We start from the raw sequence: 16721 nt of genomic DNA on the forward strand, positions 1-16721 counted from the left end.
TCGTCCTCTTGTTCTTCCAGCTTATCTTCTGGGGGAAGGGCCTGCCGCTTGTTTCTCAGGTAACCCTACTTGGGCAGAGTTGCCCTGCCCCCTATCAAAGGTTTGGGCTCCGTGGAAACCGATTTTTGGGGCTTTTGTTCTCTGGCAGCTTTTGTTCTGTGGTGGCTTTTCATGCTTTTCACCTTTTTGTAGGGTCAGAGCGAAGGAAAATATCTGCTCTCAGACCTCCGCCCTGAGGAGAGAAGCTACAGTCTGCTTTTCTCTGAACCCTCTGGAACACAGTCTCCCCCTCTGTAAACGCCGCTGAAAACCTCAGCTCCCACAGGCGGTGCGCGCCCGGCGATCCCCTCAGTGCTGGACCCAGGCCCCCGCTTGTCTCCAAACCCACGAGTGATCCCGGGCTGCCCGGTCCAGCGTTTGCCCCTGAAGCTCCTGGATTCTGTTTGAACGCCGTTATCAGGCCCTCCCTGACCCACAGCCACCACTCTGCAAGCTCTCGCTGGTCCCCAGGCGCAGGACGCTGCCTCACGGGGGTATCACATTACTAGCAGCAGCTAAATCTGGTGGCTCCCTCCCCTTCTGTTTATCCTCCAGTATCTATCCAAGCAATCACAACTCCATCCTTCCTGCCTCTGGACTGACCAGCCTCTGCTCCTGTGGAGATCCAGACGTATAATCTTACATCTGATTTCGTGGGTGTTCAGACCGGCTTGGTAGATATGCAGCTAAATTCAGGGGGACCGGTTGAAATGGAGTCCCCCACTACTCCACCATCTTGTCCCTCCATGGACAGGAGAAGGTAATATTTTAAACTCCAAATTTTATTTCTATCATTAATTTATTTAAAAGGGCCTTTCACTTTCCTTTTAAACAGTGGTAACAAATTAGTTTTTGTCAAAAATGGTACACCATTCCTCTGAATCTAATTCACTACTAATTTTACCTTATGTTTAAATTATGACCCGAAGACAAAAGTGACTAGAACAGGTGCCTTGGGTGACAGCAGGAGGAGGTGAGACCCAGAGTCAGGTTACACACAGAGCTCGTCTTCTCTTAGTTAATGACATGGGCTTGCTTGGACTTCAACATCCCCCAGGATTTGAGATCTGAGACTGGACCTTCAACTTCCCATCCAAGATGCAATTCTCACCACATGGCTGACACCCTAACTTCATAATTTGAGTTGAAATTTCTTTAAAGATGATATTAACAGGTAAAATCCTGGAGCATCATTAAGAAAGGTTTTGTCCATTTGTCAAAATCTTAAGTAATTTCTGATGGCTAATGATTTTGAACATTTTTTCATGTGTCTGTCAGCCATTTGTATGTCTTCATTGGAAAAGTGTCTGTTCATATCTTCTGCCCATTTTATGATTTGTTTATTTGTTTCTTGTGTATTGAGTTTGAGAAGTTCTTTGTAGATCTCGGATACCAGTCTTTTATCTGTAGTGTCATTCGCAAATATATTCTCCCATTCCGTGGGCTGCCTCTTAGTTTTTTGACTGTTTCCTTCACTGTGCAGAAGCTTTTAATCTTGATGAAGTCCCACAAGTTCATTTTTTTTGTTTCTCTTGCCTTTGGAGATGTGTCATGAAAAAAGTTGCTGTGACCGATGTCAAAGAGGTTGCAGCCTATGTTCTCCTCTAGGATTTTGATGGATTCCTGTCTCACATAGAGGTCTTTCATCCATTTGGAGTTTATCTTTGTGTATGGTGTGAGAGAGTGGTCAAGTTTCATTCTTTTGCATGTAGTTGTCCACTTTTCCCAGCACCATTTATTGAAGAGACTGTCTTTTTTCCACTGAATGTTTTTTCCTCCTTTGTCAAAGATTAGTTGCCCAAAGAGCTGAGGGTCCATTTCTGGATTCTCTATTCTGTTCCAGTGTTAATTCTTCCGATCCATGAGCATGGAATGTTTTTCCATCTTTTTGTGTCTTCTTCAATGTCTTTCAAGAGTGGTTTGTAGTTTCTAGAATATAGATCCTTTACGTCTCTGGTTAATTCTGAGATAACATATGATTTTTGGTGCTATTGTAAATGGAATGGATTCCCTAATTTCTCTCTCTTCAGTCTCATTGTTCGTGTATAGAAATGCATTAGCCATCAGGGAAATTCAAAACAAAACCACATTGAGATACCACCTTATGTCAGTTAGAATGGCAAAAATTGACAAGGCAGGAAACAGCAAATGTTGGAGAGGATGTGGAGAAAGGGGAACCCTCTTACACTGTTGGTGGGAATGCAAGTTGGTACAGCCACTTTGGAAGACAGTGTGGAGGTCCCATAAAAAGTTAAAAATTGAGCTATCCTATGATCCAGCCATTGTACTACTGGGTATTTACCCCAAAGATACAGACGTAGTGAAGAGAAGGGCCATATGCACCTCAATGTTCATGGCAGTATTGTCCACAATAGCTGCATTGTGGAAGGAGCCAAGATGCCCTTCAACAGATGACTGGATTAAGAAGATGTGGTCCATATATACAATGGAATATTACTCAGCTATCAGAAAGAACGATTTCTCAACATTTGCTGCAACATGGATGGCACTGGAGGAGATAATGCGAAGCGAAATAAGTCAAGCAGAGAAAGACAATTACCATATGGTTTCACTCATTTATGGAGAATGAGAAGTAGGAAGATCGGTAGGAGAAGAAAGAGAAGAAGGAAGGGGGGGTAAAAAGAAGGGGGAATGAACCATGAGAGACTATGGACTGAGGGAAACAAACTGAGGGCGTCAGAGGGGAGGGGGCTGGGGGAATGGGATAGGCCGATGATGGATAGTAAGGAGGGCATGTATTGCATGGTGCACTGGGTGTTATATGCAACTAATGAATCATGGAACTTTACATCAAAAACTAGGGGAGTACTGTATGGTGACTAACATAATATAATAAAAAAATATTATTATAAAAAAATCTTAAGTAGTTTCTGCATGGAAATATCAAAGGTTCAAAACAACCAAAGTAAAACCAATGAATCACTAACGTAACAATTATTAAAAATTTATTGTGCACACGCTAAAAAGACAGATTGCAAACCAGAAACATTTAAACCAGAAGGCGGAAGGAGGCTCAGGGGTATCTTGTTATAAAGTAGCTTATGTTATGAGAAAGCAGTGACGGCTTAGTCTTCACAGGGATTGGCCACAATACTACAGTTTTCAGTGATTACCCCATATCAACCATGCGAAACAGTTCAAGTTCCTTTGTCATTTCCAAAGGCACAAGAAAGAAATGATCCAGTTCAATTAGCCTTGCAAAATAAGCTGAATTAAGCTTTGTTCGTATGATGAAACTGGTTTTGTCTGCTTAGGGAATTTTTGAGGCTGGACTCCATTTGTTTCTCATTTTAGCAGTACAAAGCAGGTAAATCTGGATCCAGGGAAAGCGTAGAAGCATGTTATTTCCTGCACAGGAAGAAGGACGCTCCACGGTTAATGAAACATGCCTCACTGGCACCGCAGCATCCCTCTTGATCCATAATAGCAAAGACTTGAAAAGACTAAATCCACCCATAGGGTCAAATATGTATCCTAATTACATTAGGACCCTGTATTCCACACAGGAATCCACACAGGAAACCCCCAAACCCTACAAAGACTTGTCACATGTCAGCTCTGCACTCACAGCTGCGTGACCTGAGCAAATTCCTTCACCTTTCTGAAACTCAGTATCCTCCTTGAAAAGCGGGGATGGCATTAGTGTGCTGCAGGTGCAGTGGGAGCCCTAGGGGTTTTTCATTCCACGTGCGGCGTATGTATGTTCCTCACAGCACCCTGACGAGGTGCCCTTAATGCCTCCAGCCAGAGACCATCAGGAGCACACCCGTGAATGAACAAGTTGGTTTTATTGTTCGTTGCAGTGATGGAGAATCATGGGGCATCTCAGTGGTAGGGCGTTGGAACCGAAGAAGCAGAGCCCGTCGGAAATATCCAGAAAGAGAATTCTTGCAAGGAGGTAGTTTACACAACTGTGAGGTGCACTAGGCAAATCCGATCCACAGGGCTGGCCGCTGTCAGGAAAGGCAGCCTGCGGCTCCCAGCACAGGCAGGTGCTACAGCCCACAGTGGAATCTCTTCTCCCTCAGGGAAGCCGCGTCTCTGCTCTTTTTTTTTTTTTTTTTTTTTTTTTTTTTTGTTAAAGTTGGCTCCACACCCAACATGGAGTCTAACACGGGGCTTGAATTCAGGACCCTGAGATTAAGACCTGAGCTGAGGTCAAGAGCCAGACGCTTAACCCACTGAGCCACCCAGGTGCCCACAGCTCTGCTCTGAAGACTTTACAGCTAGTTGGTTCCGACTCATCCAGATTATCTAGGAAGACCCCTCTTACTTAAACTCTACATTATTATACACTTGATTATAGACTTTAATCACATCTACAAAATATTTTCAGAGCAATGCCCACATTACTGTTTGATTGAATAACTGAGGACTAGAGCCTAGCCAACACATAAAACTGACAATTTAACTACTATGGGGTTTGGTCTTATGTTAGGTGATTTTAAGGAGGATTTAAGAAAGAGGGACTCCACTCTTCGTTGGATTGACAGGAAGTAGATGATGGGAGGGAGGAATTCTACAATTTGGCATCTTAATAAATCTTACTTCGAAGGAAGGAAGACTAGACTTAGGCTAAAGCTCTAACTAGTAAGAAAGCAGAAGGCAGTTGTATCATCTAGGAAAGAAGGATGCTTGGTCATTTTTGTGGCTCGGACAATGTTCGTATTTTGTCTGTGTTCAGAAATGATTACTGAGTGGCCTTGTTTTCTACGTTGATCCATTATGGTCACTAAGTGGCTGTCTGATGCTGCTGTTCTATGACGTGGTTTATGTTCACCAGGAAAACACCAGAACCTGGCTGTGAGCTGCAGACCAGCTCCTGGCAACACCAAGCCCTGCTTAATAGTACCAGGCAGCTCCCAGATGCTGGGACATTTCCTGTCTCACTCTTCCTACAGTCTCTGTCATCATGAGATATGACAGTGTGCCAAGAAACACAAAGCCATCTATCAGGGACAGAGTGATTGACTCTAAGTGGAACCCCCCATTAACTTGTTGTGGCTTCCATAGCACGCAGAAAATCGATTCTTCTGGGGGGGAGGGGAATCTCCCTCTAATGACTACCTTTGATGTTAGCTCAAGTCCTAGTCCTTCACAAATATCTGAAATATGTGGCAGGATAAAGAGTATAAAAAGATCTAGGAGGTTCTGGGAAGGAAACCAATTTCTAAGTCATAGCAATTCCTTCCCCTCATTGTGCCCTCACCATTTGACCTACATTTGTCATTGTACAAAAAATTTAAAAACTAAAAATTATAGAGTGAGGTAGCCCAACCTGTCTTTAATGTGATCAGTGCCCCGAACTTGCCATTAAATGTAGATAGACGCACTAAAACACAGAGCACGAGGAATACTCCTGGCAGGAAAAAATTGAGATAAAAAATCATGCAATTACTATAGGCAGCATTCATGACATTATGACTTCTTTTATTGTCCCAGGTGCAAATACCGGAGCTTTTAAAAACATGACAAGAACTTAACTAAACTGGATTTACATAAGTAGAAAGGCAAAGGTATTCCTTGCCTACCACCAGCAGAAATACTCTAGGCAGGTAAATCAAAATTTGGAAAATTTTACATGCAGTATGAAAGCCAAAAAGAAAGACAATTAACCCACATTCAGAGGCCAGGAAAGGGGAAATAGTTAGAGATTGCCAGGGAGGGGAATCAATTTATGGGAGAATTTTTGGAGATTGTAACCCAGAAAATCCTGAAGTACACCATATTAGTATTTACACATGAAGCTATTCAGAAATTTCCACCCCTCTTGCCACCAGCAAGCATATACACCCATAAGAAGATTCTGATTTAATATCCTCCCTCCCTTCCTAGATAATTCCCCCAGGTCTATTTGAATGGAAGCTACATCAGAACAAGGGGATTTCCCAAACCTTTCCAGGCTTCTTAATACAAACTCTTCAACTGGCAACTGAGGTGTCATCATAGGGGATTTTTCTGATTGGCCAGAACCTGACCTGGCAGGCTTTGGTTTGGGTGTCTTTAGATTCCCTTCTCAGTTGGGTTCTCACCACTGCTCTGCAACTCAGAACAGCAACTGTGGAGACCACATTGAGAAAAGGATGACCCTGAACAGAGTTCTGATTCTGGGGACTCTTGCCCTGACCACCATGATGAGCCCCAGTGACAGTGAAGACATTGTGGGTGAGTGCCCAGCTGAGGGATGTGGGGACTATATTTGAGAAAAGGAATTGGAAGGGGAGAAAAAGTAGAGAGATTGTCATAGAAATAGCAGAGACTCCTCAAAGGTGTTCTCAATATTAAGCAGATCTAAAAATTATGGTCATTTTTCCTTCAGGAAATAGTGACCAAACCCACCTTCTTTGCTTCCTGTGCTGTTGCAGAGTTCATCAAAGACATTAATTGTTTCTAGTATCAGAACCAGTAAATATAGCCTGGAGGGCTCCGTGGCATTTATTCATGATTGCCTCAAAGATTAAGGATGTTTCCATGAGTGGATGTTTTGTTACTAAAAATTCATAAACTCTTGGTCCCAAATGTCTCTGAACAACATGTTGGGGTAAAGAGTTCCATGAATTATGCATACTATGTGGATATAAAGAAGTGTGCCCTCTTCTTTGTCTCAGATTTGCACACATTTTCATGCTGGAAACTGGCACGGGAGGAGTGGGTAAACAAGCCCAGCTGGATACCTATAGACAGGTCATTCTACCAGATGACCCCATGTATGTCACTTCACAAAAAATCAAATAAAATACGTATTTAGAAATGCTTTTCCAATAATGAAGACATAGAAATGTCAATGATCATTCTTGTCTCTTAATCGTTACTATTACAGGTGTGGCTTAATATTTTTTTTAATTTTAATTCCAGGATAGTTAACATACAGTGTTATTTCAGTTTATGGTGTACAATATAGTGATTCAACAATTCTATACCTTACTCAATGCTCATCTAGATAAGTGTACTCTTAATCCCTTTCACCTGTTTTTAACGCCCCCCCCCCGTAACCATCAGTTTGTTCCCTAAAGTTAAGAGTCTGCTTTTTTATTTATCTTTTTATTTGTTCATTTGTTTTGTTTCTTAAATTTCACATATAAACAAAATCTTATGGTATTTGTCTTTCTCTGATTATTTCACTTAGCATTACACTCTCTAGTTCCTACTATATTGTTGCAAATGGCAAGATTTCAATCTTTTTATAGCTGAACAATATTCCATTGTATGTATATATACCGTATCTTCTTTATCCATTCATCTATCAATGGACAGTTGGGCTGCTTCCGTAATTTTTTTTTTCTTTAACAAACTAGAGAACATCTTTATTTTTATTTTAAAATTGAAAGTTTTATGATGAAAAACTAGGTTAATTAAATTATATCATTCTCAAATTGTCAACTCAAATGACCTTTCTTTCTATCTAATGGAGATCCTTAAAAGGAAAACGGGGCAAGCACGTATTAATTGTTTAATCCCTCCAGCCCCTCTACCCTTATTGCCTACCTCTCCGCACCCTCTCTTCAGGCATTCCTTTGTCATCCTTTCCTTCCAGGATCTATCCCTGGTCCTTTTTATTGTTGTTTTATTGACATGAAGAGTGGGTTTATAAAAACCAAAGTAGAAAAACCAAATAGTTAAGAGGAGATGTGAAATGGAGCATACTCTAATTTTCACCAACTTTGTTAACCATGACTGCTCCCATACTAATTTCATTTGGCGGTGGAAATTTCACTTGTTTCTCCAGAGAACGTCCAACTCCTTTCTTCAGCACCACACCAGATCACCCTGGTCAGGCTATCTAATCCATTAGGTACAAAAAGCACAGTACCAAGGGCTTGTGGTACTCATAGGGCACCATGAAAATGTTTTAATTTCTTTTAAACTTAGAAGAAAAAAAAATGAACTTTTAGGGTAGAAGAAAACGTTTTAATTTTTAATACAACCTGGATTATATTTGTCTTTGTACCAATGCAGTCACAATTATGATTTTTAATATTTTTATGAAAAAAGGGATCCATGAAAGGAATAGCACTTAGGCACACAAGTCATAATACAGCCTTGGTCACTGCTGCTTCTGACCTTTATATGGTTCTGACACTTTTGTGTCTCTCAGCTTCCACTGCCCCTATTTCTACAATCCTTAAGAACAACAAATGATATTCAATACACACTTTTGAGCACACAGTGAGATAAATTTTGAGGACTCAAAGAGGAAAGGACATGTTATCTGTTCTCTGGTGCAGGAGCAGCCTGAAACTATAAAAGTGAATTGCTTCCAGTTGGCCCAGCAGTGTGATGTTCATCAACAGTTGGCAACCCAGGACAAGTACCAGATGAAAACAATAATTGCATATATTCATGTTTGAGAAAGGAGTCAAGGATAAAGAGTAGAGGTTATACAGGCTTTGTTGAGGGCCTTTTAAGTAATCAACCGAGGGGGTAATACTGGGCAGGGAAGAGAGTTGGGTGAGGTATAGATAAATTTGGAGAACAAGACACTGGAATGGAGGTGCTGGAGGTTTTAATGTGGTCAAAAACATGTTCAATGAGAGAACTTAGCTAAAATGTTGGTAACTAAGCAGGAACTTCAAGAAGGAATTGGAGATGTCCAGGAAATCTATAAAGATAACTTTGTTTCAAGGAGAAAGAGCCCTGCGAAGACCAAGGAACATGAAAGAATAATATACTTTGGTTTGACTGGCAGATGAGGTATTTGCAGAGGAGGTGGGACCAGAGGACAGCTGCTGTTCCCTTGCAGGACTCACCACAGAGCACTGTCTTTGTTCCTGTACTCACTTGACTCTCCCGCCATGTAATAAGCTCCTTGATGACAGAAACACCATGATTGGTGTTTCACTCCCCGCTCCTCATGATGTCTGACATCTCGCTGATGTTCGGTAAATGAGGAAGAACATAAAGAGGAAATGATAAAAAGCTCACATATGTCTTCACAAAATTGTCCAGTTAGGCTCACTGGGTGGAGTCCTACTGCTGCCATTCTACGTCCAGGTCCTTCACAAGTGCATTGTCCTTTGAGGAAAAGGGCCATAGTTTACCCGGAATTCTAAACAGATAGATTTGTTGAGTCAGAATAAGGAGAGAGATTTAGTAACCTCCTCGAAAAAAAAAATAAAAAAGAGGGGGGTGTTAGGGAGTGACAAAAATCTAAAATCTAATAAAGCTTCCATTTTGTATTTCTGATGAAATCAAGTGCTCTCCCCTGAGGATTACTACTGTTCACAAAACAGTGACCTTAGGAGCATTGTTTATTTTTTATATTTTTTGTAATATTGTCACTGTCCTTGTCATACTCTTTCTTATACCCTATAATAGTTAAGGAACTCTTTTAAAACAATATGGTCCTGTGTGCTCTTCTTTGGAAAAATAAGAAGAAGTGGAAGGAGGAACAGGAGGAGCGGGGAGAAGGAAGGAAGGAAGGAAGGAAGGAAGGAAGGAAGGAAGGAAGGAAGGAAGGAAGGGAGGGAGGGAGGGAGGGAGGAAGGCCTCTGTAGAAAATGTTCTGCTCTGAACCAGTCCTGGGGGGAGAGGAATCAAAATGTATGTGTTATTAACTGATGAAAGAATTAAGTAAGAGTTAAAACTTATGAAGCAGAGGGAAGTAAAGTGAATTTCTGAGAAAGGAAGCTAAAGCCGTGATAATTTACTCATTCCTTCATTCATTTCATTATAGTATTTGTCATAAGCCGACTGAGTGTCCCAGGTGCTGAGCTAGGCACACAGACAACAGCAGTAACAAGACTGTTGTAATTCTGCTCTCATGGAGGCTACATGACGTGGAAGAGCAGACTGTATTCTAACTGGACAGTTACCAACACTGAGAGAGAGGGAGCAGGAGCAGGTGCTGGGAACTAAAGACTGTGCCACAGATGAAACCCACTATATTTGAAAGCTAGTTTCTTCTGTCACTTGATTTATGAATACTCTTTTCTCCATCTGTTTTCTACTTCTTGCTCCTCACCCTACTGACCAGCTGACCATGTTGCTTACTACGGCATAAACGTCTACCAGTCTTATGGTCCCTCTGGCCAGTTCACCCATGAATTTGATGGAGATGAGTTGTTCTACGTGGACCTGGAGAAGAAGGAAACTGTCTGGCGGCTGCCTATGTTTAGCACATTTGAAACTTTTGACCCACAAGGTGCACTGAGAAACTTGGCTATAGTAAAACAAAACTTGAACATCATAATTAAGCGTTCCAACTATACCGCTGCTACCAATGGTATGTGTCCAATGCTCTGCCTCTCTTTACTGAATCTTCCCTACACACCAGGTCTCATTCACTTCCTCCCTAAGATAGATATCCTTGACTGCTTTCCAAGGATCTTTCCCCAGATTTTCTCATAGTAATTACTGAACATTCATCCTCTCCCATCTCACAACTGAAATATTGCTATCTAACACAAGGATCCTCACTCCCATACCATGTTCCTTGAATCCCTCAAGGACAAGTCCGGTAGATCTCTACTTTAGTAAGCATGCCCACAGAGGGAAGGGCACAAGAATAAGTGTAGGCAGTGTATATACACCATGTCCCATGCAGAAGGTGAGCAGGAACTCTTCTACCATCAGATGGGGAACCGTCAGTGGGAGGACTCTTGCAGGACACAGTGCAGAACCTCAGGGCAGAGCTATTTACAGTTCATATCAGTGCTGCTTCCTCACCACAGAGGTTCCTGAGGTGACTGTGTTTCCCAAGTCTCCTGTGATGCTGGGTCAGCCCAACACCCTCATCTGTCTTGTGGACAACATCTTTCCTCCTGTGATCAATGTCACATGGTTGAAGAATAGACACTCAGTCACAGAAGGTGTTTCTGAAACCAGCTTCCTCGCAAAAACGGATCATTCCTTCTTAAAGATCAGTTACCTCACCTTCCTCCCTTCTGCTGATGATATTTATGACTGCAAGGTGGAGCACTGGGGCCTGGAGGAGCCACTTCTGAAACACTGGGGTATGTATGAACTCCACCCGCCTCAGCACCTTCTTTCTCTATCAACTCCAGAATACCCTACCTTTTAGCCCCTGAATCTGATGGCCCAAAGCTTGTTTCCATTGCTGCAAGAATTTCTAATAGACTTCGCTGTCTTCCCTAAGTCTGAGTTTCGTAGAACCAACACCACCCCTCGCGCTCCCACCAACACATGTGTACATGAACCACACTCTGTATTCTGACTTCCACAACCTCATTTGCACAGAACCTGAGATCGCAACCCCTATGTCAGAGCTGACAGAGACTGTGGTCTGTGCCCTGGGGTTGGCTGTGGGCCTTGTGGGCATCGTGGTGGGCACTGTCTTCATTGTCCAAGGCCTGCGTTCAGGTGGTACTCCCGGACATCAAGGACCTTTGTGAGCTGCACTCCAGAAACGAAGGTAAGGATTCAGATTTGTCAGAGCCGAGAGCTGGAGACACAGCACAGGAGGAAGGAAAGTGGGAGGAGTTTGTGGACACAAACATGATTGAAAAGTTGTAGGAGATGAGGGAGGGCATGGTGACAGCACAGGAGCCCCCTAGCATCCGGCCATCTCATGTCTGTCGTATTGCAGGTGCTGCATGCCCACCGACCAGAGCAGAAGAGTGGACTTGATCGGTGACCTAACACTGTTTCCTGGCCCAGTTCACCATATTCCTTCTCTCTTCCAATGCTCCTCGTCTCTCCTCTTCTCTGGAACTTAATATCCACCTATACCTCTGAGAGCTCACATACTCTTTGAAATTCTGCCCCTTGAGTGCCTGATTTTTTTTTTTCTTTTCTCAATTGTTACCTACAATGATATCTCTGGATGTTCCACCATGTCACCTGATCCTTTGTAACCCTGGTCCAATATTCCCATGGAAACAATAAATTTCACTTTATGAGGTCTTTTAGTAAAATTTTTCCTGTCTTTCACCTCAGGGCTGACTAGGACTGTGGCACCTGATGCTTCAGGTCTAGTTAATCTCACTTTCCAGATCATGTTTCATGCCCAGTAGCAGAGGAGCAAGCAAGTATAGACTGATACTATTTTGATATCTTAGCTGAGGTTAAAATTTCGCTCCTATTATTCCCATGCTTCAACATTACCACCCTTCCCCTAATTCAGTCATTAATGAAAGTAATATAAGCCCTCTGACGGTGGTATAGATTTGTTATAAAAGAAATACAAAAACCAAGAAATAAGGTCATACTCATTTTAACATAGTTTTAAAAAGCTATGACATAGAAATAAGTTAGGATAAAGGAATTTTGAATTTCAAAAGTACTGAGAGTCAAAATGGTTTTCCAAAACTTTAAAATCTCAATTTGTGAAGGATGAATGATGATAGGACCAGCTTTCCTCTCCTTTATTCACCCATAAGAAGGTAAGAATTCTTTAGGCAGGAAAAGAAATGGAAATCAGTTAGGAGAACATTAGAATAAGACCATAAGATATGTATCTGAAAAGAACCAAATACTTCATTCTTACTTAAGGATAGAAACAACAGGAAGAGGAATGGGAGTAGAAACCACAGACATACTTAAGTTTCTGAGAACACAGGTGTAGTTTGCCTCACCTCCTACATGAATCCCTGCTAGATAAACACATAGACCTGCCTGTGCCAACATGGCACGTCAGGGACAGTAGAGTGAATGTAGCTGCAGGATGTTTCTAGGCAGATCAGCTTAGGTCAAGCTCACCGAATCCCTGTGCAGCCCTGTGCACCCTAGAAAACAGCAAAACACTCCCATAACCCCAGCCCCCTGCCCCTCACCCTTTACCCCTCCTGGTTAAGGAAAGAATGAGCTTATGAGAGAGAAGTCTCAGGAGGGACAACATGGTGGAGATAATGTACTGGCAGCTATGGATGCCGACTCTTCTTCTAGATACGTTGTCTTCTAGCAGTAACTCTGGCAGAGAAAATGGATCAACAGATGGATTCCCTGGCTTTCTTGAGTGTGTCCAAGACTTCACTCTTGAAAGTGTATGTGACTTGACTTGGAGTCATTTTGCCCTTTGAAATTGTTTTAGGCACAAATTTGCTTCAGTCCTTTCACTCTTCAACTACTGTGTCCGTGCACTGTATCTAAGACACTACTATTATGGAATAGCTGTAAAATGTAGGAGGCTGTCCCTGTCCATGCCACCTGCATCAATGAGCTTGAAGTGTAATTGGGGGGAAAAAGATACAATTTTAATACAGTAGTTGATTCCACATAGTTTATGGAAAGAAACCTAAATTCAATTCAGGATTCAGCACTTTATAGCTAGTATTTTAAATGTTGTAACACTGAGTAAATATATTGAGTCATGTATTTCTCATCCATAATGTGGAAGTAATAATACTTTCCTTGAAGTTACTGACAGAGTTTGAATAATCTTGATATATAGGCTGTGCCTTACACATAGTATACAAATACATGAGAAAACATTGCTAGTTGTATCCATAATTAATATATTAAAAAGAATAGATCATATCATATAAAAACACTTCTCTTCTCTGAGTTCATTAATGATTTAGAATATCCAAACATGGAGCTATGAATTAATTTCTTTTCATAAGTTAATGAGAGGATTTCCTCCCCTCCCCCGGAAACTCAGAGTCTCAGAAATTGGGTTAGGCTAAGAGTATAGATAGGGTATGGCATTCGGTGGCATGTCATGGTGGAGGGTTGCTAAGAGAATTCTTAGAACAGTAAGTTGTAATATTTGACTTTGGGTTTTTAAGACAAAGGTACATGTACAAATCTTATGCATTTTTACTTTGGGGAAAAGTGGGAAAGATTCGAGGAGAAAAAGCTCCCTGTGAGGTAAAAGACAATAATTAAAAATTCAGACTAGGAATTAGTAAATTTAGGGTAACTAACCCAGAAGTTATCATGAAAATGTGGGTAACAGAACACAGAGGCTGTCAGGCCAGTGAAACTACTCTGCACGATACTGTAATGGTGGATACATGCCATTACACGTTTGTTCAAACCCACAGACTACACACCAAGAGTGAACCCTAGTGTGAACTGTGGACTCGGGATGATAATAATCTGTCAATGTAGTGTCATCAATAGTAATAAATGTACCACACTGGTAGGGGATGTTGATAGTAAGGGAGGTTGTGCTTGGTGGGACGAGGATATATGGGAAATCTCTGTACCTTCCACTTGGAACATAAAATTCCTCTAAAATAAAGCATTTTAAAAAAGCAGAAGATGTAAGCAATTAAGATACCAAATGTATAAAAATTTTAGCATAAAAAATGTAGATGATCTGAAAATGGACAAATGTACTCAGGAAGAATTTTTGGCAATAAACTTTCAAATAAATGGTATATAAATTTCAATGATTCATGAGGTGAGACCTCAGGAATTTGGATATGGGGTGTGTGTGTGTGTGTGTGTGTGTGTGTGTGTGTGTGTGTATTATTGTAATATAAGGGTTACATTGAATTGCATTAGGACCACTGTTCCAGGAATATACAAATGCTGACCTATTCAGACTCCTTCCCCATGAAATACAGAGGAAAACAAATGTAATGGAAGTTGCATTTTATTAAGGGGATTCATTCATAAAGTCTTCACATAATTTTAAAATAGGATTAAAATTAATTCTAGAAACAAGAGCAATCATTTCATTTTATCAGCTAAAAGTTAAAAGTGGGATCAGCACATGACATTACACAAAGTTGATATAAGTCCTCATGATATTAAATTATGTGATTCTTTTTTTATAATAATATTTTTTATTATATTATGTTAGTCACCATACAGTACATCCCTGGTTTTTTATGTAAAGTTCCATGATTCATTAGTTGCGTATAACACCCAGTGCACCATGTAATACGTGCCCTCCTTACTACCCATCACCAGCCTATCCCATTCCCCCACCCCTCTCCCCTCTGAAGCCCTCAGTTTGTTTCTCAGAGTCCATAGTCTCTCATGCTTCATTCCTCCTAAATTATGTGATTCTTAAAACATTATTTGAGTTATTTGAATTATTTCTGATTGTGTGCATAAGATGTGATTTTATTAATATTTAATATTAATATCATACTATTGAAAAGATACATAATTAGAAAATCACATTTTTTAATAATTTTTATTTTGTTATATTAGTCACCATACAGTACATCCCCAGTTTTTGATGCAATGTTCCATGATTCATTATTTGCGTATAACACCCAGTGCACCATGCAATATGTGCCCTCCTTAATACCCATCACTGGCCTTAATACCCATCCCTCCCCTCCCCGAAGCCCTCAGTTTGTTTCCCAGAGTCCACATTTTTTTCAACAAATCATTTGCAAGGAAAATAGTGAACAGAGAAATTTCACATCAAAAAAAAAAAAAAAACCAAACCTGAAGATACATGTGAACAAAATGTTAGGCTTTGTTTGGATGCATATTTAAACAAAACAACTGTTAAAAAATTCTTGTGAGACAATCACAAAAATTGAACACTGGCTGTATTAAGAAATTATTTAATTTTGGGTGAGGTAATGGCAATGTTATGTTTCTAAAAAGTCATTATATTTTAGATTTTCATAATAAAATATCAATAAAATGATATGCTGTATAAGATTATCTTCAAACTAATCCTGTATAAGTGTAAGATTAAGTGGATGGGTTTACAAAATTATCCACGAATTAATAATTATTAAAGCCGGACTGTTGATACATGGTACTATTCTCTCCACTGCTACAGATAGTTCAAATTTTTCATAATACAAAGGTTTTTTTTTTAATATTCTGAGAGAACAACAACAAAAAAAAGGCAAAGAAGCATTCTGATCGAAGTTATGTTGGTTTTTAAGATTTTCCTCATTTTTATCCCAGTTAGGAAACTGTGAGTATCCAAATTCTTCTCCAAACCATAGACCTCATGGAAATGTAAACCTAAAGAAAATGTACGCAACAAGGATAATAGTAAAGGAAAGCAAAGTAATGCTAACTCTATTATTGGTTGTACTAAGCCCCAAACTTTGCTAATATATTTCCTAATTTAATTAATAATTTAAAAATAAAAATGGTCATTGAGTACCAGTGTTGTGATACATACCATACTATGTTCTGACTGTATTAAAATAATGTAAAAGCAGATACCTTCACTGTCTTCACAGAATTTACATTCCAGTGGGTGGAAATATGCATATATAAAATAATTCCACAAACTTAAAATTACAAACTTGGAAGAACTTTACAAAAGAAAAGCAAAAGGTAACATGAGACTATTGCACAGGAACCAAGCATAATTTGGTGGAGTTTAGAGGATGCTTGAATAAATCTTTTTTTTTTAAAGATTTTATTTATTTGACAGAGATAGAGACAGCCAGCGAGAGAGGGAACACAAGCAGGGGGAGTGGGAGAGGAAGAAGCGGGCTCATAGCGGAGGAGCCTGATGTGGGGCTCGATCCCATAACGCCGGGATCACACCCTGAGCTGAAGGCAGATGCTTAATGACTGAGCCACCCAGGCGCCCCTTGAATAAATCTTTGAGATGAAATAGATATTGTGTAGTATGCAAAGAAAATAAATAAATAAATAAATAAATAAATAAATAAATAAATAATTCAATTAAAGTAGAAATAATGGGTTTGAACTATGCTTTAGACCAAATGGACCTAATGGACATTTTTAGAGACCTGAATAGACACTTTTCCAAGAAGGGTATTCAAATGGCCAACAGGTACTCAACATCACTAATCATTAGG

At 40.4% G+C, this 16721-nt stretch overlaps 1 protein-coding gene across 1 annotated transcript; it reads left to right on the forward strand.

Annotated features, from left to right (window-relative positions):
• Positions 1–6084: 6084 nt before the first annotated feature.
• Positions 6085–11922, forward strand: LOC113243776 (SLA class II histocompatibility antigen, DQ haplotype D alpha chain). Its single transcript, XM_026482611.4, has 5 exons — positions 6085–6225; positions 10034–10282; positions 10731–11012; positions 11257–11431; positions 11606–11922. The coding sequence occupies exons 1-4, from the start codon at positions 6144–6146 to the stop codon at positions 11409–11411; spliced, it is 768 nt and encodes a 255-aa protein (XP_026338396.3). The 5' UTR covers positions 6085–6143; the 3' UTR covers positions 11412–11431; positions 11606–11922.
• The last annotated feature ends 4799 nt before the right edge of the window (positions 11923–16721 follow it).

Source organism: Ursus arctos, unplaced genomic scaffold (genome assembly GCF_023065955.2).
Source record: "Ursus arctos isolate Adak ecotype North America unplaced genomic scaffold, UrsArc2.0 scaffold_31, whole genome shotgun sequence".
NCBI lineage: Eukaryota > Metazoa > Chordata > Mammalia > Carnivora > Ursidae > Ursus > Ursus arctos.